The sequence below is a fragment of the Engraulis encrasicolus genome, chromosome 24 (assembly GCF_034702125.1).
Source record: "Engraulis encrasicolus isolate BLACKSEA-1 chromosome 24, IST_EnEncr_1.0, whole genome shotgun sequence".
Lineage (NCBI taxonomy): Eukaryota > Metazoa > Chordata > Actinopteri > Clupeiformes > Engraulidae > Engraulis > Engraulis encrasicolus.
The window spans coordinates 20,169,807-20,196,027 of record NC_085880.1 but is presented as its reverse complement, the minus strand read 5'-3'; the positions used below and the strand labels follow the sequence as shown (position 1 = coordinate 20,196,027).

The 26,221-nt window shown below is 45.6% G+C and overlaps 1 protein-coding gene across 1 annotated transcript; it reads right to left on the bottom strand.

Annotated features, from left to right (window-relative positions):
* Positions 1-5,207: 5,207 nt before the first annotated feature.
* On the bottom strand, positions 5,208-25,170 carry bcl2l11 (BCL2 like 11). The gene is made up of 4 exons (XM_063190937.1): positions 24,812-25,170; positions 22,715-23,070; positions 20,218-20,390; positions 5,208-6,917 (listed from the first exon to the last, which is right to left on the bottom strand). The coding sequence occupies exons 1-4, from the start codon at positions 24,826-24,828 to the stop codon at positions 6,786-6,788; spliced, it is 678 nt and encodes a 225-aa protein (XP_063047007.1). The 5' UTR covers positions 24,829-25,170; the 3' UTR covers positions 5,208-6,785.
* Between the last annotated feature and the right edge of the window lie 1,051 nt (positions 25,171-26,221).

Sequence of the window (26,221 nt, the reverse complement as noted above, 5' to 3'; positions counted from 1 at the left end):
ATGGCCAAGGGGTTTGTTTTTTAACTTGATTTTTTTCTCTATGAGGCTCAATTACCTCTTAGTCATCCAAATATTGTCTTGACAGCACTGCATTAAAAAGAGCTGTATCTGAGAAGGATCCACTGACAGACGTACGTCTCTGGATGCCGCATAAATGCCCTTTGGTAACGTGAGCCCTCGTGTGAAATTTGAGTTAATTACAGACCTCTGTCAATTCAGCTCAAGTATCACCATCACCACCACTGAACTGCAACTGAGATTCACAGGCCCAGAGCCATAAATCGTAATTATTGTGTGTGTGCTTGTGGTTTTGTTTGCCTCCCAGGACAGGCTAAGCTGAGCCACAGGTGATGTGAGTGAGGTGGGGGGGGAGTCAGGTGGAGGCTGACTGACTGACTTCTCCCTCCCCTCTGGGGTCTGAGTTACACCCAGAGACATGGACAAGAGATAAGCATCACATTAATAATCAGTTTGGGTATTTTGAGATGGCACTCTGGTGTTCCTGTGGATTCCTGTGGCTCAGGCAACCACCATCACTGGGGAGAAGAATATCTCATCACAAGAAAAATGGAATGGCAAAACAAAACAAAAACATTATGGGCATGCATGTACCATACGTATAGCTCATAATATAGAACTATTATCAAGCAAGGAGATTTGTTTGCTATCGAGTGCTCTTCTGATGAAAAGAAGCTATTAGTTGGACACTGAGCATTGTACAGTTTAGCTGATAAAAGGCCAGTCGAACTAAATCCCCCAGCAAGTCTTGACCTGTTGCTGTACTATATGTATGTGGTCATACCCTTGGTAATGATGTTGCAGCCTTATTCCAGCAAGTGGGATTGAATGGGATCATGTGTAAATCTACACGCATCAGTGTTTGTTCACTATAATTATAATGACTTACACGCACGATAGCCACTGCAGCTGGCAAGGGCATTAACAGGTCAGGGCTGGGTTGTGTGAGAAGATCAGGCCGGGCATTTCAGAAAAGATCAGTCCACCAGGCATTGACAGAGACAATGAAGCCTGTGTCAACATTTTAGTCATCTAACATCAGCTATTTTCACCACAACAGTCAAAAGGTTTATTTACATATCTGATGTTACAGACAGGCCCGCCGTAGTAGTGTGAGAACTGATACTATTGCAGCGAGAATCAGGCCGAAATCTTCATCAGTCCACTGGGAAAATGTCCTGTATGACATATGGCCAATCCGGCCATGCAGATCACCAAAATGCATGGAACATGGCCGACAGTGTGCTCACACTATCACTATACAAAACAAAACCACAGTTAGTTATTCCATGTGAAACAACTAGCAAATGCACGTGGAGAAGAAACTAAAGGTAATAGATACGATAGACAGTCAGAAAATGAGTTTGGATGTATATTACTCAGATTAAGACCAGGAATGTGAAATGCTATCATGAACAATGCATGTCACGAGTGGCCCAGGAAACCTCCTTTATAGTAGCACTAGGCCTACACAGTTACTTACCACCATTCCAACATATTCCGACGTTGACGTTCATAGTCTTGTTGCCAGAGGCTAAGCCTAGACCTGCTATATTTAGCTCTTTTTGCACTGAGCTTATCCCCTCATAAAGCTCCAAACTTCACACAAAGTATCCGAAGCATTAAGCAATAGGCTAGCGAGCTTCACTCGGAACATCCGCTGCACCACGCATTCAGCACCACACATGTGGACAGCTCCCCTTGAGGAATGGCGGTATTAAAAAGTGTCGGAATGGCGGTATGTCGGAATGGCGGAATGGCGGTATGTCAGAATGGCGGCTATAGCCCTAGTACACATGCTATAGTCATGCTAGCAGTAGACCTACCCATGCTATAGTCATGCTAGCAACCTACACAATTTATATTCAGGCTAGCAGTAGACCTACACATGCTGTAGTCAGGAGTCCTCCTTTATAGTAGCTAGCACTAGCAGTAGGCCTGCATATGTTAGAGCCAGGCTTGCCATGTAATGACTTCGCAACATTTGTAATGAATGCTATCTTCAGGGGAGTCATAGGCAGCTACAGCTACGATAGAGGTGAAGCTTGACCCTGCAAAGAGTTAAAATGTTTACTCTCTTGGATGAAGAAGAAGAAGAAGAAGAAGAAGAAGAAGAAGAAGAAGAAGAAGAAGAAGAAGAAGAAGAAGATGAGGTCACTGGGACAGGAGCAGGGTAGGGCAGTGTATCTGGTTTGTAGCGAGGTGGAGGAGGGTATGTAATTATGTAAGGCTGTTTGTGCCAAGTTGTGGAAGGCACCGTACTTTCCGTGTCCTGTAGATGCAACCAGATTGGCTAAGCCAGGCCATTAGGAGGAAGGGAGAGGTAGCAGATATTCAAATAGGAACACACACACACACACACACACACACACACACACACACACACACACACACACACACACACACACACACACACACACACACACACACACACACACACACACACACACACACACACACACACACACACACACACAGCAGGGTAGAATGCAACTCTCAGTAACATCAACCTTTCCTCACATTTCAGTGGCATTGAGGAAAACGATTCACCTGTTTAGTGCGATCTGTCAGTCTGATCATTCGCTGGTTGTCTGTCTTCGCGGCTGATGCCTGAATTTTTTATATCCATTTGATGATGTGTGTGATGTATTTTAACATTTCAATTTCCTTGTCTTCAAAAATCTTCAAAGAAAGATATTCCTCTCCTGAGGAAAGTCTAACGTATCGATACACACTAAGGAAGGACTGGTAGTCCAATCCATTTTTGTGCTAGATTGACTGGCCTATGGGTAAACTTGGTGCTTTAAAGAAACAGCATCACTGCCCTCATGCTCTTGTATCAAAAATCAGTAAATTGCCTTATTAATTTCAGTCAGTAGAATTCTGAACTGGGCCAGTCGTGTGAGCTCCGGTCATTGCTAAACTGACTCACACACAGACACACAAACACACAGACACACACATATATATATATAAAAGAATGTGTACAACAGACGTGATTATTTACAGCAGTATTGCACATTTATTACGAAAGCATAGCAAAAATTCAGTGCAAAATACAAAAAATATGTTTTGCTTCCTTAATTAGGGCAAAATGAAAAACAAAAAAGAGTCATTTCTGCTACAAATGAACTGGGTCCCATGAGGTGGCCATAGGTCAGCTTCTACAGGCCTCAGTGCAAACGTCCTGAACATGCTCGCATGTAGATGTAGTCCACAGTAATCAGAGGTGAACACCCAGGGATAAGCCACAGTAAAATCCCTGCCACTGGGCACGGTCGTGATGAAGCAGTGCTGCTTTTGCCAGGCAGCGGGCATGCGCACTTTGCCAGTTTGATGCATTGTAGTTAGAAAATTCTAACCAGAATGCATGAAACTGGCAAAGTGTGCATGCGCGCTGCCTAGCAAAAGCAGCACTGCTTCATCACGATCGTGCCACTATGGCTGCAAACCCCTGTTCCCTCCTGCCTCGCCCTTGGTGTGACCCCTCCTCCATGTAGAAACCAATAAGATGTTGGTTATTACAAGTATGCAGATATTTTTAAATGTGGATATTTTTGTATCCATTTACATATAATCACGACATGTGGATAAGAATAAAAACTCCATTGTGACAGGCCCCCTAAACTCTGTTTACATGTAAACACGAGGACAAATCCAATACGTTTTCAAAAATATCCATATAGGCCTACGTATAAACAGCTTTCAAGGTTTACACCCCTGTACAGCAGTGTACAGCGGCATTTGGGGGAAATTTTTATTCAATAAGTATTTTCAAGATATTTTTTCTAAATGAAAAATTTGATCATTGATGAAGTTGAGCTTGGTGTGATGAGGCTGGAGGAGGGAGGAAAGGACAGGAGGAGCTACATTGATTTGCAGCCTACTTCTTAAGACAAATTCACTGAGCCAATCAGCACATCTCTTCAGCCAGGTAGATGAGCTAATTAGCAAAAGCAGGGCCTTCGCACACCGGCTCCGACAGCACAGCGGAGCACTAGCTATCGGTTCTGTCAATTTCGTTTAGCCCCGCACACTGGAGCAGATGTAGCCTACAATAAACAATGAATGGTCAATTTCATCACAGCAGACCATGTCTAAACAAGGTGTGGCTCCAGCAAAGTAGAACTCTGCCGTAATCGACAGCCGATATCCGTGGACATCCAGGGACATTGGCGCCGGTGTGCGGAGTTGTATTGAAAACAGTGCTACAGACTTTGTCAGAACCAGTGTGAAGAGGCCCTTAGGAAGACACAACATCCAGAAGGAAACACATGGCAGAGGTTTTTCTTGTTCAAACCAGTCTGTCCACCTCTGACTGTAAATGGCGCTTACCGCTGTTCTTAATGTTCAATAACGACAATTGTTCGGAGATAACAAAGAGTGTAACTAACTATATGGACAATAATGCTAAATGAAGAACAGTTTTGAACGAAATACTGGAGATACTGGCTTGGCTTGCCAACTGTGAGGGGAGAAATAACACACATACCGTTTTCAACATGCAATGCATAGGAATTACAAAATGACACAATTCATGTTCCATTCATTTTCATGTTCCCATTCGTATTACAGGGTCTACTACACACAGGTTTTTCTTTCTTTCACAATGCTAAGTCTAGCTTAGCTACAGTACATAACAAGAGAATGATCTTTGGTCTCGTTGAGGATTCACCATACAGAAGAAGGCTAACAAGGCTCAGTGGTGGTCGTTTTGGCAAAGAGATAGTTCTGTTTTTCTTTCTTTCTTTTTCTTTCCTTCCTTCGCTGTTTCAAAGAGGTGCAAAATGAGGCCTGTCTTCTACAGTTCTTCTGTCTGTTGTCACTTTCTCACCCTCGCCCCTGGGACGTGAGCGACGCAAGGAAGAATCAGGCGACCACATGATCAGATAATGCACTTGTATCTGTTATAGTCTTGGCTCCGTTCTACCAGAGGTTGCTTTGGTTAATGAGGACTTCTCGGCTATTTAATTAAACATCGTATTGTTTCTGCTCTTAAAAAGCCTCATAGCTTTTCCCCCTCCATCCCGTGACAGCTATAAAGCTTTGTTTCACCAACGATCAACAGCTGCCACAAGCTTGCTCTCCGAAGGCTTTAAGTGCTTTATGGACATCATGATTGCTTGACTGAATATGTTAGAAACTAATCCATGCCTAATAACTGGATGTGTGAGTGACTACTTAAAATCAAGGCCCTACTATGATGATATCAGTAATAAATGCCTTATTACTATGATATCAGTAATAGAGAACTTATTGGTACCAAATAAGATTTTTTTTGGGAATGCACACCTAAGGAATGATTGATTTTGCTTCATTAACACATGCCTTCTACAGACAGTCATTAGGCATGCATTGGTGGGTAATGAGTGAACCGTATTCTAAAGTCATACCAACAAATTAGATGATGATAATGGCACACAGCAAAGAAGGAAAATACAATGCCCTTGAGATCTCAATGTCCCCTCTCCATTAAAACACATATGTGTATGAGTCATTAGCAAAAACACATGAGTCAACAATATCGAAGATGATGCTGTGTGGCTATAGCCCGCCCTGAATTGGCTGTGCATGTACCTCAACATTGTCAAATTCTGTGTAAACCAACCCTGCTTTTGGAACCCTGTTGCCCTTGGTCCAGTTCATTCAGTGGTTTTTAAAAATAAATCATTCCTCCCAGAAGTTACATAGATCACCTTTACATGACATGGCCTTAAAATGGAGAACCTACCCTCGGTTACAATAACGTTGTGCTAGAAAATGAGCATGCATCTTAAAGGCTGTGCTTGCCAAAAGTTGCTTAAGTGGTGATTGATGTCTTGGTCTACCACAAAGCAAGGGAAGGGCGAGACCACAACCATAATATCTATTTTTTTCAGCAAATCTGTTCATAATTTTTTCATGACTGGTTTCACTACAAAAGCTAAACAGTATTATTCAATATGGCTCCCAAATATAAAACTGCATTATAAAAAACGTGGCATATTTCATTTTGCAATATCCACACACACACACACGCACACAAACGGAAGTGCCCAATTTGAGAGAGAGAGAGGACCTGACTGCCCAGGCGGTGTGGCTAACCGGCTGCGTGGCATTGCAGGAACGTAAAAAGAGATACTGTGTTGCTGCCTGAATGACCACTTCATAATGAAAAAAAAAGAAAAGACACTATTCACAAATGTACAAATTAAATACAAAAACATAAAGAAATAAATAGATGGAACTCAAGGAAAAACAAACAAACAAACAAACAAAAAGGCGAGGAAGAACCGAAAGGATAAGAAAGGAATGTTTGTTTCCACCATCCTGTGCGCAGCATGGAGAGTCTTGCTCTACTCCGACCAAAGTAATCCACAGCGTTTTTCGGCTCAGCTTTTCAATGTCATGCAGGAAACTCATTATTTGAAAAAAGGTGTAAAAATATCCATTAACTGTAGATGTACTGAAACAAACGAGAAAACAAACAAAGCAAAAAAGAACGAAAAATACTCCCATTTTCTTGCAAAATCCCAACCTTAGGCAGTCTCTGTGCTGTTCAGGTGGTTGTCATCCACCCAGAGACAAAAACCCGTCATTACGGAGTTCCACAGGTGGTACAGCATCATTGACGGAGAGACAGGGCAAGAGCAAGAGCGAGAGAGAGTGCAATGCAAATGCACAGTGGTCAACACAAGCAAGCTGTACAGTATTTACACGATATGTACACAGTTCATTTCCAGGTGCTACAGTTGGAGTCTGCTGGGTTTCCCATCCGTCCAATCAAGTCATCTCCTCCTCATGATGTACTGGAAGAGTCGGCCAATCAGGAGGCCGATGAAGAGCATGACCCCGGGGCCGTTGGGGAGCTGGTCCCGTAGGCGTGCCAAGACGGCCTGGCCATTCCCCTCGTCATGAGGCTGCGGAGAAGAACAGAAGCACACGTTATAGCACACCAAGTCAGAGAGGGCTGTGGGGTCACATTGCTTTGGGTAGACTCTTTGCAGATGGGCCCGTCGGCGCGTCTATTCACTCACTAGTGAAAAAACTCAACTACATCATCATAACAACACTTACGTTTTTCTTTCTTAAGCTAGGCTCAAACTACACGACTCCCGATTGTGTGCCCCATTTTGGCGTCGGGGTGCACCGCACACTAGAAGAGAATCGCAACTGTCACTCTTATCGCTGCTCGCAACCACCGAGGCAATGCCCGACGTTCTATTTCCAGTCGCAAATATCAAACACTGTTTGATTTCTACGACTTGCGATCGCCGACTCTTTGAGCTGCCAAAGTTCTATCTTAGAACGTCGCACACGACGAGGAAATCTTTCCCGACAATCGCTTGCGATGGTCCTGGGGGGTAACGTTCCACCGATTGTCGTAAGGGGGGTTTTCAGCCGAGAATCGGGCCGATAATCGTGTAGTTTGAGCCAGGCTTAAGTGTTGTAAAACAGTTAGACATAATGAACTTTATACATCTACATCATAACAACATTGCTATGACACTACTGAGAGCCTTAAATAACAGATTAAAACTTGCTCATTGCACTTATGGTGACAGCAAGGTTACAACACAGACACTGCGCAAAGGGGTTGAGTACAGGCAACTGTTTTCTGGATTCTGTCATTTCATCAATACGACTAAACATTGTAAAGGTTACCATGATTATATTATAATTCACTTTTCAGATGTTTTTTTTTTCTTTTATTGTTGACACAAGTAAAGTTCTCTAAAGTCATTGTTTTTTTTTTCTTTTTTTTTCTTTTTCTTTTACTCTACGAGTGAGTAAACTTTGTGAATGCCAGCGTGTGTGTGTGTGTGGAAGTGAGGTGGGCAGATGAGAAGCGGTGCGGTCAGGGCTGGACTGGGACAAAAAAAATCAAGCCAGGCATTTTCAGCCAAGACCAGTCGGCCCGGCATTGAGAGAGACCATGAAACATTTTTGGTCATCTAATATAAGTTATTTTGACCACAACAGCCAAAATTAATATTTACAGTAAATCTGACTCGGAGAGGTCTGCTGTAGCAGCATGAGGACTGATACTATCACATAAATAAAGAGAGAGAGAGGCCAGGCCAAAAAAAAAAAAAACAGGGGTGCATTTCTCAAAACCATAGTTGCAAACTATACGTTAGCTACTTCATTGTTTGCAATGCAATTTCCCACTGACAACTACCCAAGTTGCTAACTGGCTAACATCTGCGCTTTCGAGAAACGCACCCCAGCAATCCACTGGACAAATGCCCTGTATGTCCTGTGGTCAGTCCAGCCCTGGCCTGGGTGAGGTGATGTGTGGAGGACTTGTAGCTAGGCCACGACCTCCTAGTAAAGCAACACCTTCTGCATTGCTTCTAGTCAGGCCAAGAGCAATGCAAATATCATTTCTGAGCTCCCGAAAAATCGCAAACTTGGGAAGCGGGTCAACCATGCCGTTTGGGAAATTGTTATGTTTTGTTGTGCTCTTGGTCAGACCAAGTCTCGAAGAGATTTAAAAGTCGATGATAATCAGGCTATAGGACTTGTGAGCCAGGAGCCCACGGCAGACTTGGCAGTTGGACGAGAGAGCAGAGCAGGGGTGCATTTCTCAAAAGCACAGTTGCTAACTACGTTAGCTACTTTGATGGTTGCAATGCAATTTCACATTGGCAACTACCGACGTTGCTAAATGCTAACAACTACGCTTTCCAGAAATGCACCCCAGAGCAGGTGTCTGTCTTGGCTCGCGCTTGGCTGCTGCTGCGCTAGATGCTGCATCACTGGATGCGTGCAGCCTATTACTTCTCTCGTACGGGTGGTGTGTAGCAATGTTGTGCTGAGTGTGTGCTCTGGATGGTGCGTGTGCGTGTGCGTGTGCGTGTGCGTGTGGGTGTGCGTGTGCGTGTGCATGTGTGCTAACTTTGGCACAGTACTCCAGCGACTGCGATAAGCGGCAGGGGCATTTCCCTGTGGGACTCTTGGCAAGAGCTGGCGTGAGGAAACATATTCCAAAAAATACACAGCTTCCCCCTCAGAAAAATACAGAAAGGGGAGGAGAGGGAAAAAAAAAGAAAAAAAAAACCCCAACACGCTGGAGAAACTGCTGGAGAAAGTTAACAAACTCCCCCTCCCTCCCTCCCTCCCTTATTCACACACACACACACACGCATACGCACACGCACACACGCACGCACCCACACACACACACACACACACACACACTCCCTCAAGCGCTCCAACCCTGATTACAATCTCCATCTGCCAGGCTTAAGCTGGCTCTACTTAGGGAGACGGACACAAAAAAAGGCACACACAATAAAAAGTGAAACAAAACAGAATGAGTCAACAAGAATAGCTGCCTGTCCTTCCCTTCCCCTCCACTCGCTACTTCCACCACTATTGAAACGGACAACAGGCAACACCCAAACAGGTGTAAGGATCTGGAAATTGTCTCAAGGGAGGATGGAGGGGTGGGGGGTGAAGGAGAGGCGCGTTTATGGACGTCCATATGCAGTGCACATGCCAATTATTATTTGCTGCTTGAGATGGCCGCCGACGTACTGCCAACAGGTCTGCCCCAAACAAACGAAGAGGGGAAGGGCATCAGTCCACTGCGGAGAGGAGCCCCAGATGAATGGTGAAAGTCTGTGCCAAAAATCACAGCGGGGCCTGGCCTGCGCTGGCCCAGCGAGCGAGGCGGCCAATTGTACTGCTGCCTGCCTACTCGCTCGGAGGAAACAGGTGAGCAGGAAGAAGGGCTTTTTTTTCTTTTTTAAAAAAGGGGAAGAACGTAAGCAGCTGACCACTCGACTGAGAGTGCCACTGGAGTGGACTGGACGAGATGAGATGAGAGGAGGTAACAAAACAGCCCTCTGCTGACTCTGGAGTCAACTCTCTCTGCTACACTGAACTTCTTAAAGTACAATACAAGTGTATAACCCCACATATTACTGCGCACTGCGTCCCCCTCGGGGCCGCAAAGTCGCCACCACGTCAATGGGAGTCACAACACGATAACACTGGACTAAAGGACCAGTCCGATAGCCAAGCGCTAACGATGCCGTATGAGACTTTGGGAGGGAGGTTTACGAACGTTCCACGCCACACTCACTCACACTCCACGCCACACTAGTTGGTCTCCGTTACACAAGACAACACTTAAAAATACGATCCAAGAAGACCAGTTCATTGAATAGACACAAAAAGTCATCGCAATGTTCTCACCACGGCCACAGCCTAGTTGTTTTTTATGTCTGTCTGTTAAATTTGGGAACATATTATACGCGCAGACCTCCTCTTGTCTGTCAGCTCATTGCCTTTTGTTTGGCACCTGGAAGGTTATTGTGGGCCGCGTGCACCTTCTCACTGTTGGGAAATTCAATCCGAGACCAGAGCTTCTTCCTCGGGGTGTGTGTGTGTGAGTGTGTGTGTGTGTGTGTGTGTGTGTGTGTGTGTGTGTGTGTGTGTGTGTGCGTGTGTGCGCGTGTGCGCGTGTGCATGTGTGTGAGTGCGCATGTGTTTGAGAGTGCGTGTGCGTGTGCATGTGATGTTAAGTTAATGCACTGATGCAGTGTTACTGGTACAGCTGGGATGCGAGATGGAGAAGTTTGAGGAGGACAGAAAAGGAAAAAAAAAAAGCAAAAGAAAATGACAGGGGGGGATACAGGTCCCTCTAATCACAAACATAAAGTGTCCGTCTCCTTTATGCCTCTTTTCCACTGAAGTTTTTTTGGTGGGCCTTTAACTTGTCACAGCGCGACTCGGCCGCCACTTTTTGGTTTCAAATTGAGCTGTGTCGTGCCTATTCGAAAATCAAAAAGTGGCGGCCGAGTCACGCTTTGTCGAGCAGTAGGCCTACCAGAAAACCGGCAGTGGAAAAGAGGCACTACTGTCTTGAGGCCTTAACCTTTAAGAGTGTGGGTTTTTGAGCATTCTATGAAAAGAAAGCGTTCTGTAACAATGCGAGATTCTACAATTCCATATTTTATTGAATGAGGCCCAGAATTCTATAGAACTTTCACTGCCCGAACATTCCTGTCACACCGGTGTGATGGTACACTCTTAAGAGTCTATGTACTCCAGAGCCTGGGTAGCAAGGGATATCGCTGTGTTCCTGACCTAAGCCAGGACGCAGGCCCAAAATACAGTTTACTAAAGCCACCTCATCTTTATTCATAGGAGATTGCTGAAGGGCCATATGCAATCTGCGTCCTTAAAAATACACACACGCACGCATGAACGCAAGCACGCATGCATATGCACTCACGCTACATGTTCAGCACATATTGTGCAGAATAAGCCTTACAAATACAGCAAAATCTCAGCTGCACAGGGAAATAAGTCAAACGATTCTCGCTTTTTGATCTTTTTGTTTTCCCTTTCTGAGTGTGACTTGACTTCTAAGGCACGATACACTCGGGGACGTCAGCTGCAGCCTGAGTCATCTCAGAGGAACAGTGTGTGTGTGTGTGTGTGTATGTGTGTGTGTGTATGTGTGTGTGTGCGTGTGTGTAGTTGTGTATGTGTGTGTGTGTGTGTTTCTGTGTATGAGCGAGAACAGCGACGATGTATAAGAGACCACATGCAAGACAAACAGAAAGCCACAACTTACAAGGGCAGCGCGCAGAAAAACAATCCTCACAACACTGGGAGAGGAGAGCAGCCCTCAATTTGGCGCAGATGACAGGCAACGTCACTAACTTGCTAATATAATACGCTTGCAGATGTATGCGCGTGTGTGTGTGTGTGTGTGTGTGTATGTGCGTGTGTGTGTGTGTAAGATTCACTCTGAAACATCTGTGTGTGTGTGTGTGTGTGTGTGTGTGTGTGTGTGTGTGTGTGTGTGTGTGTGTGTGTGTGTGTGTGTGTGTGTGTGTGTGTGTGTGTGTGTGTGTGTGTCATTGCCAGAGTAGGCAGAGAGGAGAGGACTGGTGCAACACCACCCCCACACCCTGCCCAGCCTGCCAGCGTGCCAACTTCACCTAAAACGCTTGTGCAGCTGTGAGGTTAGGTTCACTCATGAAAACACACACGCTGTCTGTCACAAACACACACACACACACACACACACACACACACACACACACACACACACACACACACACACACACACACACACACACATACACAAGTGTACACACACACAGATGTTTCAGAGTGAATCTTACAGACGCAAACACGCATACACTCAAACAGATGTTGCAGAGTGAGTTTTACACACACACACGCACACACGCACGCACGCAAGCACACACACACACAGTCCACATGTCTGCATGCATGCACATTTCTTGTGGGGATCTCAATTGTTCCTCAATTGTGATCTTTTAAACAGTCTGTCAGGAGGCTCTGGGTGAAATATTACGCTCCGTTAAGAACTACACACGAAACACAAATCAGTGCTGATACGCAGCGCTGGGCCCCTACAAGAGCAAGAGGGGATTCAGGTGCACTGGCAGCCGCTTAGCGCAGTGTTGCCAGATTGGGCAGTTTCCCGCGCAATTGTGATGTTTTGGATGACAGTCAACGGGTACAAAAAGCTATTGGGCTAGTTTTATGGCCAGTCAATTTATGGCCATAGAAATCAACTGTATTTATTTCAAATTGGGCAGGATTTATAGTGCCTCCAGGCCGGCATTTGAGCATTTTTTGGGCTGGAAATCATCAGCCACATCTGGCAACGCTGCGCTTCGGGGATCTGATGAGTCAGCAGCCTGCAGATGGAAACGTGGACGCACTTTAGTGTGCAGCGCTCTTAAACATGTCAGGTAGACAGGGCAAATATTGTCTTAGGCGCCGTTCTCAAATCTCACATGTTCGAGGCTAATAGGCTACTAGATACAAATCTGTGTAAACGAATTGTTAAAAAAAAAAAAGATTAGTAAAATATTCCACTGGGGGTTAGCTTTACCTACACAGCACTGCTGTGGTTGTGAATTAATGAGGGCAATTACTTAATTGCCTCCTACCATGCGTGCTCTTTGCACCCTCGGGGTATTTAAAGGGTGTTTTTTTTTTGTTCAGAGTACTACTACGGGTCGGGCACCTTGTTAGCATCCGTAGTAAAAAACATGAGATGTCACTGCTCTTTGTTAGCTGTGACCCCGTGAATGCAATGCACCTCAAATGACAAGACACTGGCTCTATTAGCATAACAAGCTCCCAACACAAAGCCAGGACAGACCACATCTGTTCCACATTAGCTGAGTCTACTGTAGCTCGCGGGCTGTAGCGCTAGCCCCTCACGAGGCCACTGTCCACTGATTCCCGCTAGCAGCGGCCACAGAGGGAAATTCTTCTGATAGAGTCACCAGGGTAAAGGGAGGGAGAAAGAACCAGGGGAAGGGAAGGGATGACTAACACACGCACACACGCACGCACGCATGCACACACACAGGATGTTTAAGTTGGAGGCTGTCCGAGCATGCCAGATGCCCGTATTGGAAATGCCTCGCACACTGGCAGGGTTCGAAGAGGACCAAGAGTGCATGAACTAAGCAAAAAACACATTTTCAACTGAGCAAGCATAAGTAAGTGACGCAACTTTGCAGCGGAGTGAAAGAGGAAACCAGCAGGGGAATCCTGAGTGTCTACTGTATATTTCGGGAGCTTCATACGAGCAGCAGTGGCAGCACTGGCCTACAGTGGCAAAGTATAGTAACTACGACAACATTAAAACTGAAAAAAGGCCCTCAAAATATTGGTATTAGGATATTGTAATTACTGCAAATTTGACATAGCAATACCTCAATAATGCACATTTTGAGAGTAAGGCTTTGTCACAAGATAAAGGGGGTGTTATGAAGACTATTTTCTTTCTAAACTCAATTGTGATAAAATATGCAATTACAGCACTTTGCCTTAGTACGGCAGCTGCAGTAGTAGTGGTAGACCTGGTCTGTGATAGTGGAAGAGGCGAAGAACTGAACTTTACGCGCATTTTAAAGATCTCTTTGTCTTTTAGACTTTATTATTGACAGGACAGTATGAGAGTGACAGGAAATGTTTTGGGAGAGAGACAGGGAAGGGTCGGCAAAGGACAAGAGCCGGAATTGAACCCGGGTCGGCCACATAGCAGACGAGTGCCCTACCATTAAGGCACGGTAGGGACTACTGGGCATTTTAATAGTCAACTTTAGCCTGATTTATAAAATGTAGCATCCCTGACAGGGGCAACAGGAGCTCTAGCAGTAGCTGCTGGGCGCGGAGACTGTACGTAGTCCGGACTTGACCAAGAGCCGTTAGCATTCTTAACAGTTGATAGTGGAAATAGCCTGTTATTAACTAAGATATTGAGTAGTCAAAAAGTTAGTTAGTTCGTTAGTAGCAGCAGTCTGCTCTTCACCCAAAAATGTAGCAGCTTCATAATTAACAATAGCAATCGTCTCTTCCTGACCAAGAAATGCAGTATCCTCAAAAGTCGACAGTGGCAATAAGTCAGTTCCGAATCAAAAGATTTAGTAGCCTTACAATAGGCAGTGGCAGTGCTGGCGAGTTAGCGATAGCGAGTAAGCGCAGTGCTAGCGCTCGCTGAATCCTGTGTGCAGACCATTGACAGTAAATAGAATGGACGCCAAATCAACGCTATTTTGCCATTCAACGCTTTGAAGCCAGATTTGGGAACATTCCAACTTACATTCCACCTTAGCAACGCCAAACGCAGGTGCTGATTGGACAACAACAAGCCTTCTAACGGTCAATCAAACCATGTTCTGATGCTCATTGGTCAATTTAACTTTTAATATCTCTCTAAAATAAAACATCACCACAAAAAAATCACCACCCTGGTAAGTTGGAGAGCAAGGGGACCTACTAGTTGAGCGAAAAACGATCCCCCTGGAGTGGCATTTAAGGGAGATACAGGGTTTTATGTCTCTCATAGGAATGAATGGGATTTGGCCATTTTTTGGTCTTTTTGGGTCCAACCTTGGCTCCAACTTGGCTTCAACAATGAAATAGAATTTTGGCCTCCATTCTATTTACTCTCAATGGTGCAGACTGACCCTCTGAGATAATAACAAAGAGCAGGTCTGCTGGGGCCAGAGTGCGTCGCCATGGCGCTCAGGAGGCGGGCCAGTTGGATAATTAGAACCCAGAGTCCTAACCACAGGGTAAACGTAATGAAGTCGCCCCGCCGTCAAAACCCTGCTCCCTGCTCCCTCTGACCCGCCTAGTGGACAGGGCACACATAGTCTGTGGCAGGCAGGCAGCTGGGACAGTATATGGGTGGTTAACCCACTCCCCTCTCTCCTACGCTGGTCCCTGGTCCTGCTCGTCTACTGGCCAGGGCAGACATCGTCTGTGGCAGGCATTTTGGGGGATGCTTTGGTGGGTTTACCCAATCCCCTCTCTCATACCCTGGTCCAACAGACAGGCAGCAGGCAGTTGTGACACTATGGCAGTTAACCCAGCCACCCACATCCACGTCCAGTACAGCCCCCACCACACTGACACGGCTTCCCTCCAGTCCTGTCTCCAGGTGTGTGTTGGTGCTTGTTAGTGATGACTCAGAAGAGAGGAAACAGATCCTGAGTTCTGTGAGTATGTGTGTGTGTGTGTGTGTGTGTGTGTGTGTGTGTGTGTGTGTGTGTATATGTGTGAGTGTGTGGGAAAAAGCTCTTCAGTGACTCGCTTCCTGTGCAGCTTACAGAATGCCAATCCATGCACATTCACGCACACACGCACGCACACACGCACTCCTATCCCATTTGTCCTGCTTTCCTACTTTGGCCTTCAACCCCCCTTTCACCTAATTTCCATCGCCTTTCTGATGGCTTTGTCCTGGGCCCAGCCAAAGCCGTCAGTGGCCATGCACTCGGTTTCTGGTACTGATTCTAGACGTCTACAGGCTTATAAGATAAATATCTATTTGAGGGTGTCGACATAAAAGGGTGCTTACACGAGGGCTACAATTTATAAACATGGTGTATTATGTATCATAATAATAATATCATGCATAACATTACTTCAGAAATGTCAAAATGCTCATGACATGCTTGATAACAATATTAAACTTAAAGGGACACTGTGTGAGATTTAGTTGTTTATTTCCAGAATTCATGCTGCCCATTCACTAATGTTAAAGTGAAAAATTGCACTTTTCATACATGAAAATGGGGATCTTCTCCATGGGCCGCCATTTTGAATTTCCAAAAATTTTAGCTGCAAAAATGACTCTACTTGGACCATACTAGAAAATATTTGTTTATTACTTAGTAAACTTTCATGTAAATATCAAATTTGGCGATAGCCAACCCAGTTTCAATGAGCAGCATAGTTGCAGTACCTTTTTTGACCATTTCCTGCACAGTGTCCCTTTAAATAAATGATATGTGTCATGTCATGTTTATAAAGGGCTTATGTGGACATCTTCAAGTTAAGTGTTACAGATTCTTCTGTTTAATGTAGCCGTTAAGAAAGATAAGTACTGAAATGCATACCACACTCATACTGAAGTGGACACATGCAGAATAACACAGCCCGCGGGGTATAGTTATTTTCCTCTCTTTGTGCACCTCCCACAGGCTTCATGCCAGACAATAACACTTATCTTTTTTAACAGGAGCAGATGGTAAAGCATCTTGAAGAAAACACTCTTGCCTGCCTGTCATCTCTCTCCTCCTCCTCCTTCTCTCTCAAGCCCTCTCCTGACTCTACACTGGCCTGAGGGTGCATGGGCTGCCCTGGAGTGGGATATGTGTTTCAGGCACTGTCAATGGAATGGCCGTTTGAAAGCGCCTTTCACCCTTTAAAGCACGGTGTTAAACATTTGCTGTTACCAGAATGGCAATGACCAAGTCACAGTGCTTTACTAAAGGCCCTGTGTTATGTCATATTGGTGGTAGTTCACTTTTCACTATTACACTAATTACAGTGTTCCACTGATGGAGCAACGTGCACTATGGGACTACAGCAATACTCTACATACTCAGGCGAGTGAAATGGGCATGTGAAGAGTGTGTGTGAAGAGGGGTGTGAATAGTGGGAATATTTAAATAACCTTTGGATTAAAGAATAGAATTAAAATTAATTATTTTTTTCTGAGAAACATTGAGATTTCAGGGGGAAAACACTGCTTATCAAGTAATCGTAAGTCGATCGATAAGACTATCAACTAATGATTAATGAATCAATCGATAATTTGCATCCCTAGGTTGAATATTTTCCCTTCTCTTCGCTCCTGTTCGCTTGTCTTCACTTTGCTCATAGGAATGAATGACGAAGTTTGCTTCGCTTGGCCAAATTCTTTCTTCTGTTCCTGGTGATAAATAAACATGCTTTACCCACATGCTGCACAAGATACAGAAGACCTCACACATAGGCGATTCTAAATATCGGCCCCCATCATGAATGATTTCAGATTTAACAAGACAGGTGATGATGATGGTGGTGGAGGTGGTGATGATGGTGGTGCTAATGTTGGAGCTGGTGCTGTAGATGGTGATGGTGGAGGTGGTGATAATGATGGAGATGTTGGTGGTTGTGGTGGTAGTGGCGGTGGTGATGGGGGTGGAGGTGGAGATGGTGGTGGTGGTGATGGTGACAGTGGTGGTGCTGGTGGTGGTGGTGATGGTGATGATGGAGATGGTGGTGCTGATGGTGGTGGTGGAGGTGGTGGTGGTGTTGATGGTGGTGATGTTGGTGGTGGCAGTGGTGGAGGTGATGGTGATGATGGTGGTGGTGGTGATGATGGTGTGGTTGGGGTGGTGGTGATAATGGTGGTGGTGCTGATAATGGTGGTGGTGCTGCTGTAGGTGATGATTGTGGTGGTGGTGGTGGTGGTGGTGCTGGGGGTGGTAGTAGTGGTGGTGATGGTGGGGGATGTGGTGGTGATGGTAGTTGTGGTGCTGTAGGTGGTGATCGTGGCGGTTGTGGAGGTGATGGAGATGGTGCTGTAGGTGGTGATGGTGGTGGTAATGGTGATGGTGGTGATTGGAATGGTGATGGTGGTGGATGTAGTGGTGATGGTGGTGATTGGAATAGTGATGGTGGTGGAGTGGTGATGGTGGTCGAGGTGCTGGATGGAGGTCTGGGAGCTCCCCATCGCTATCCACGATTAGATGGTGATTGTTGTGGTGGTGGTGGAGTGGTGCTGTAGGTCAGTGTTTCTCAACCTTTTTTTAGGCAAGGCACCCTTTCAATTCATGAAAAATGTCAAGGCACCCCAAACCAACAAGCCATAACATGGCATCGCATCCAATACCACACAAGCTTAGAAAAGTAACATATTTGGAGACGTCACACGACCTTCGTTCGAAGTTACAGCTGACTGGGCCGACCTATATTTACTTTATTGTGCATAAATGGCAGACGTAAGATTCCACTGGCTAGCATTAACTTATCAATTTAGACAAATATTATATTACATAATTTATTTATCAACCACGTTTCCCCGGCACCCTGAGGGGGGCCCGTGGCACCCCAGGGTGCCCCAGCACCCCTGTTGAGAAACACTGCTGTAGGTAATGGTGGTGGTGATGGTGAAGGTGGTGGTGGTGGTGGTTGTTGTGGTAGTGATGCTGGTGGTGGAGGTGGTGATGACAATGGAGGTGGGTGGTGGATGGAGGTCTGAGAGCTCCCAAACGCTATCCACGGTTACAAGGGCAGCAACATTGCTACTTGGGTAGCAGTTGCTAGTGCTAAATCATTCAGAGAGGCCATGGGCAGCCTTACAGGAACTACCAGTCCAGAAATCCTGTGGTAGCACGAAAAATGCTGAAATGGTTGGAGATAGCGGGCGTGGGAACGAGGTGGATACCAACTGATGTGAAATCAGCACCGTTGTTCTGAATGACAACATTAACAAGCCAGGGGTGCATTTTTTTAAACCAGCTGCTAACTTTGTTAGATACTTTGTTGTTTGCAATGAAATTTCCCATTGGCAACTACCCAAGTTGCTAACTGGCTAACAACTACGCTTTCGAGAAATGCACCCTAGCTGCCTTCTACCCTACTGCCTGCCAATCCAGGGGTGGCTTAATTACCTGCCTGGACCCACTCACTGGCTGGGCAAAGGAAAGTCCTGAGAAGACAACAGCGAAGGCAAGGCAAAACCCACCCTCGGCGCAAAGAAAAATGCACACTATAGCTCCTGAGTGCATGGATCACCGGTATGTTGATAGGAAGTGCCCTTTAATCCCTACAGTAAATAAAGTGATGCAACACAAGGAAACTGCCAAAAAGAGATCTTTTCCAAAAAAAACCCAACATTCCTCCTGCTTCAACAGCTCATGTTTCCATTAGAGTGATAAGCAAGTTTCCGTTATCATAAATATGCAAGAGTGTTTCCCCCCCCCAAACCAACGAGAGAAAATACGCTGGGAAAGTTCTCCTCTGCAAGCTACATTAAAGGACTAAATTATAAAACTTCACATCAAAGGTGTATTTCCACCTCGCAGAAAAACCTGTGTGTATATGTGACAGTTTCCCGGTCTCCCTCTCTCCCTCTCTCTCTCTCTCTCTCTCTCTCTCTCTCTCTCTCTCTCTCTCTCTCTCTCTTTTAAACTCCCTTGGTCACAGGTAAGCAAATGTTGCTCCACACGGTGAGAGATTTCATCAGCAGCTGTCTTGATTTAATCCTCTCGGTTTGTCTGGAGGGCTGGCTGTCATCACACCGCCTTGCTCGCTCTCTTGCTTGTGCCTCTGCTGTCTGTCAGTGGTGCTAGTGTTTCTCAACGGGGGGTGAGGGGGGGGCACGGACGAGACACACCACTGGTTTAAATCGTAAATAAATAAAATTAACAATCCATATATCTGCAAGTTATTGAAACGTCCCCATGGAAGGTTAATTATGGTATGCTAATTCGACGAGGCCGCTTAAATCGATAGACGCCACTGTCGAATTAGGCTAGTGGTAGGCCATCTCGACGAAGCAGCCCATCTTGACAAAACAAGGGCGCTACAGCCCCCCTGGCGTTGAGAGGGATACAGCTGAGAGGGGTCAGTACTCAGTTGCAATTGAGGGGCATTAGTGTATTTCATTTTGTAATAGTAAGGGGGGGTGGCAGCGTTTTCAGGCTTATCATGAGGTCAAAGGGGCGTTTGGAGATTGATGATGAGATCAAGGGGGCAAGGTTGAGAACCACTGTACTATAGAATATTGCAGTGTGCCAACCGTGCGCTACTATTACTACCACTAATGAATAATAATGATAACTGTTTATATGCATACCGGTAGAACAATTGATGTAAACATAGGGCTACAGCTCAATGTGCTTTAAGAACAGGACAAGAGCTCACCTCGTGAAAGTAGAGGAGGTTGAACTCATCGCCGATGCGCCGCAGCTCCCGTGCCACACTCTCCTCTGGCTGCATGTCACCCGCTGCGGACGCTGCCACCGCCACCGCCGCCGCCACAGGTGCAGGTGCAGGCTGGGACGCGCTATCGGGGGAAGGCTGGAAGAACCATGGCTCTAGAGTGGAGAGGAGGAAGAGGAGCAGGAGCAGGAGGAGCAAGAGGAGCAGGAGGAGCAAGAGGAGGAAGGGGAGGAGGGGGGACACCAGTACACAAACACACACAATGAGTATCATTGCACAGGGATGTTGACATGTAATCCAGCATCCACCACCACAAACATGTTTGGACGCAGTCCCGTGTGAGTAACAGAGGTGGGGGTAGGTGGGTTGTGGGGGGTGTGTGGTTGGGGGGTAGGGGTGTGGTGTAGTGGGGTAGGGGTGGGGTGCTGTTGTGAACATGGCTTCGCTTCGCTACAAATCTCTTTACAGGTCGCTGTGGTCCAAGTGTTTCGTCATGACAACAGTGCGAGAGAGAGAGAGAGAGAAAGAGAGAGAGAGAGAGAGTGCAGCGCTCACTGAGAGTGCAGACTTAAATTTGAATCATTCAGAGAGCACATTTTGAGGTTTATTGCTAATAGTAAAAAAAGCCAGCCTGGCTGAACTTGCGTTGATCTCTTGCAATGACTCAATCCCTTCTGCCTTTTCTCATACTAGATCATAATACGACCGCAAGACACACAGTCCCCTGGACTGTACAATTGCATATTACCAATTCCACTCTCACTTTTACTCAAATACTATACACAGTTCACATATCAGCAACATCCTCTTGCACTATGACAACTACATTGAGGAATGAATCGTTATTACACTATAATTACCACAAATGTATATTCGTTTCCCTTCTGGCACAGATTTGACTTCATGAAACAATGAAGCAATATTTTATTTCTTGACAATGTATTGTTGACTGCTGCAAGCCACGATAATAAATCTGGATTTCTCATACAGTTCCTTATACAATTGTCGTTGAGTCTACACAGCTATGGACAATTAGGAAAACCATCTACTTGTATTTTACATTATGATGTATCATTCATTTATGTAGGCCTAATTTATGTTTTCCTGTACATATGGAGTTACTGTAATTTCACTCTAAACTGGCCTACAAGCCTAGGGTTGTGTGTGACAAATAAAAGACTCTTATTCTGACCCTTAATGCCTGTCATTTAAAAAAAAAAGACTGGCATGTATGAAGGCATCGGGTGTGTAAGTGCAACGTGTGTGTTTTGAAATTTGAAACATGTCCAAGGACACAGAGAGCTGCAGTTGGGCAACCAACCAAACAACCGTGCGGCCTGGCAGCGAGAGAGAGAGAGCGAGATCTGATAACTTATTGTTGTTTTTTTAGCCATTAAGAAAAGCCTTTCAGACATCATGCAGGAAACACTAGAGTGGAAGATTTACGGGGGAGATAGCAGGTAGATCCCTGTCCTATCTCCTCAGCTCTCCTTAGGAAAATGGCCAGAGCTGGAACACTGTCTTGGACACACAAAAGCCAGACAGCAGTATTTTGACTGCAGTGGGTAGCGAGCCTCCCCCACAAAAGACCCACCCCCTGCTCTGGGGGCCCATGCAACAGGATAAATACAACAAGCAAATACCCCCCCCCCCCCCCCCCCCCCCCCCCCCTCCCCCACCACCACCACCCACTCACCCATGTCTATTGAGCACAGATACAACACATACAATGAGGGGGAGGGTGGTGTGTGTGTGTGTGTGTGTGTGTGTGTGTGTGTGTGTGTGTGTGTGTGTGTGTGTGTGTGTGTGTGTGTGTGTGTGTGTGTGTGTGTGCGCGCGTGCGTGTGTTAGAGAGAGAGAGAGAGAGAGAGAGAGAGAGAGAGAGAGAGAGAGAGAGAGAGAGAGAGAGAGAGAGAGTGTACATGTGTGTACGCACAGACATTACATGCACAAGCCAATACATAGGATGCACATGCTCCATGGATGCATACAAAAAAAGAAAATAACGTCAGTGATGAGTTCTGACATTTGCCTTTACAGAATGAAAGAGCAGATTGTTGTTTCAAAGATGGGTGTATAATTCAATCAATGTGGACAAGTTGAAAATGTATGCGACATGCACTGCGTCAAGGCAATGACTGTTATTCCTTAACTGTTGACCTTAAGATAATCAAATGTTTATGACATGTGATAGTGTCCGGCGAAGACTGATTTGGTAATACTGCGCAGCACGCAGGACGTGCATTTTATGGCGAATACGACGATGCATAATGATAATATAAGGGGTTGTCACATGCACCAACCACAGTGGGAAGAGGATGCAGAAATCCACAGAAGACTGAACACTTGTTTATCAACAGAAGACCGAAATGAATAATTTGCGTCAAGCTCTGAGCAAAACACAGGAGTTAAGATGCGTTGTAAAGGTGAGAAAAGGACGTGTGGCGCCGCATTGTCATTCGTGCGCAAGGGTGCTTACCATCACTCGGACGGCTGAGTTGCGTGTCAGACAAACGCTGCACGGCGTGAGTAATGGCTTGACTAGACGGACTTGGCGTTTGTGTCGACATGACTTGTGTGGTTGGCCTATAGGGTGGCGGCGTTAGTGGCGAGCTTGGCACGGAGTCGGACGACACATATCCACTGGACGAGCTGGACACTGTTCGGTGAGGACAGGGAATTTGGGACATGGTAGGTCCAGATAGGGCCTGGTGTCCCTCCGTCAGCTGAGCGTCGCCAAAGCGCTGGGGGTGGGAGTCGGCTTCTTCAACGCCATGGGTCTCTCCGCTGCCCTTTCGCTCAACTACGTCGGGTGGGCCATTGCCCCGCTTCTGTCTGCGGGACAAATAAAGTGTATATTAGCCAATTACGCAATTTACTTTGAAGGTTGACGGTGTTCATTCTTCTGATTTTACAGACTACTGTGACGCATCAAGCTGAGATTTATATTGAAACTAAATAAGATTCAACCACTGACCCTCACACTGTTAGATTATATTTAATTTGGATTTCACGGGTCATAAATTGTTGACAGTTTCCGCCTTTCCCACAAAAAGATCCATGGGATATGTAGAAATCAATTAGAATCCAAGGTTTGTTTTCCACGCCTGCGCAGCGTTTTACAAGTAGCCTAGTACCGGTACTCGTTGTTCCACGGATCTGATTGTAGTGTGTTTGAAGAAGAAAAAACACCCAGTCTGCAACTCATAGAGTTAACTGCGTCACAAATAAACTCCACTTAAAACCAAGTCTCTACTTCCTAATTCTCCCCTCGTCGTGCGTTGTTGTTTCTTCCCACTAATGTCCTGTTACGTCTACCCGCTTCTCCCCATGAATGTGACAGCTATTGGATAAGCAGTTTTGGAAAGTACATTGTAAACAAATTACGCAAATGCATTTGGACGCACGGCGAAACCATTCATCACCCTTGCATTGTATACAAGGCTTTCTTTAAAGGACTTTGTAGTTTGTACAAATTCAGAAACGCGTGACTTACACGTTCTAGGCCTACTTACTCTTTAGATACGCGCCACTAAGAAGTGGATAACCGAAAGGGATAAGTCGAGGTAGGTATAGAATAATTGTAAAGGCATGCGCAGGGTGCGGGCAGTGACAACATGGTTCAGAAACTCGTGCGCTAGCTCCGCTTTGTTATGAAAACTTGACTGCGCCACTGAAACCCAGACAAGAACACCGGCGCGCGATGTGATTGGATGTGAGTTTCGGCCAGAGGCAGAGCGCCAGACAAACTGGAGAAAATATATCCCATGAATTTCCCTCTAGCTGTTCCAAAGGAAACCAACATCAGGTCTGCCCCCCGGTGGACAAAGCCCGTAGCCCACAAGTGTACTGTACCTATTACACCCCATCAAAATATGGCACGGGTGAATAGCATACGTTACACCATCTCTCTCCAAACCGTGCGAACAAGTGGCGTTCTTTTTTTCAGAACTCACGCTACACTCATGCAACTAGCAAACAGTCAGCCAGTTACTAATTTGAACTTTTATCACATGCCCGCTAATGCCGCTCGCTCGCACAGTCACACATGACTGGTCGTTTAGATAGGATCAATATCCACAGTGACATCCAACTTGGAATATGTGCACTGGGTCCCTTCATCAACGAAGATGGAACCCCGAGCAGTTTGACGTGAGTTGACCGACTCCGTGGCTGCAGAATACTGCCACGGTCGGGCGAATAAGTGGGAGGAAAAATATGAACATATAAAAACTGATTAAAACGTGATTTAAGTTGACGCATTTATGCGTATTACACACCTACGTGTCAAACGATGACTAATCAAATCAGCTAAGGTCGTAGATAATGAGAACTACTTCTCAACTTCACAAGGTTCGTTCCGTTGTCATCGTGGTGTCCTTGTTTACTCACTGTGCTGCAGCCGATGTGTGTTCCGTGCAAAATGCCGAAAACGCACATTATCAGAATCACAGCGGCAAAACTGACCCGGTAGCTCCTACATCTTCACCGAACGCGTCTCTATATTTTTGTCACCGCAGAATATTGTTTTTAGTGTTCAAACAATGAGATTAAGTTGAACGCCTTAAACACTTACCTATGCAATGTTGACATCGTCAGAGGGCTCCAAAGTTTTTAAGGAACCATGACGCACTGGAGCTGACGGCGAAAAACAAAACAATGGAGTTGTTTTAATTCCCTCTGACAAAAAATGTCTGTTGCCAAAGTATGCAAGCGCTATCTCCCGAAAAACGTGCCACAAAAATATCCCACTGCGAGAGACGTGCACTCAGCCTACGATCTTTGTATAGCTCCCCATCTCAAGAACGACGCAGTTTCAAGTCGGTGTCCTTTGTCTCTCTGTAGAATGAGGAGTTGGAGCGCACCTCTTCGAAGATCCACCGACTAGCCTACTGAGCGTCAAGTGGGCAATCGAGTACCGATGCATAGCCTACGTCCCGCCCACAGGGAGGAGACACTCACGCCCTTAAAAGTTATCTTAGTCAACTTGAAAACAATATTATCTGGCCATTCAACTATAAGGATGCTAAGTTTACGTGTGTGTGCGCGCGCGCGCGCGTGTGTGTGTATACATTGACTCTCCCTAATAATTACGAGGTTCACTGTTTTTTCACTCATCCTCTACATCTCCCCTCATATATTTTTAGAACTAAGCGAATGTTGGAGGACCTGCATAACATCCTACGTCCTCCGGGATTAACAAGGGTCTACTGACAGTGTTCTTTGATTGATGCTAAAAAAAAAAATGCAATAAAATAAAATGAATAATGCAAAAATGACAGACTGGCAGTCGCCATGAGTCTTTATTAAAACCTGGCATAGAAGACACAGTATCTCATGTAGAAAACATTTGGAATGATATGATCCGGACCGCACCATGTACAACTGAGGTGACTACAAGTGAACAACTCAATACCATTCAAGTATCACCGTCTTGGGCCAAGTCCAAAATGTTCACTCTCTCTCCTTATAGTACATAAAGTAGGAAACTGTACAGTGGGATGATCTATGCAGTGAGTGAGTACATAAAGTATTTACCACAATGTCCAGGCTGTGAATGACACACAGCTAAATACGGGTGGTCACGTATCACATATACCAATGTAGGGACAAAGCAGCTCGACTGCCACCTATTCTCACAGCGGTAGTCCAGCAATTACTTGAATTGTAAATAGGACCACTTGATTCACCCACTTGGCAATACTGTGGTATAGATTACTATTAGCCGACTAATCTGTTCTTAAAGCTTGATTGAAATCCCAAGATTACCAGCTACCAGTGAAAACAGATTGAAAGCTTCCATGTACATTGGAGCCACTACTAGAGCCACCATTACGTGAAATGGACCCTTAGTGTTAGCCATCATACAGTGGTTATAATGCACAAAGGCAAATCATCTTACAGCATGTCAGAGCAAAGAAGCAGGTGAGGCTAAGGTGAAACCCCCTTGACTGGCACCTACTGTATGTCATCACCACAGCAACAC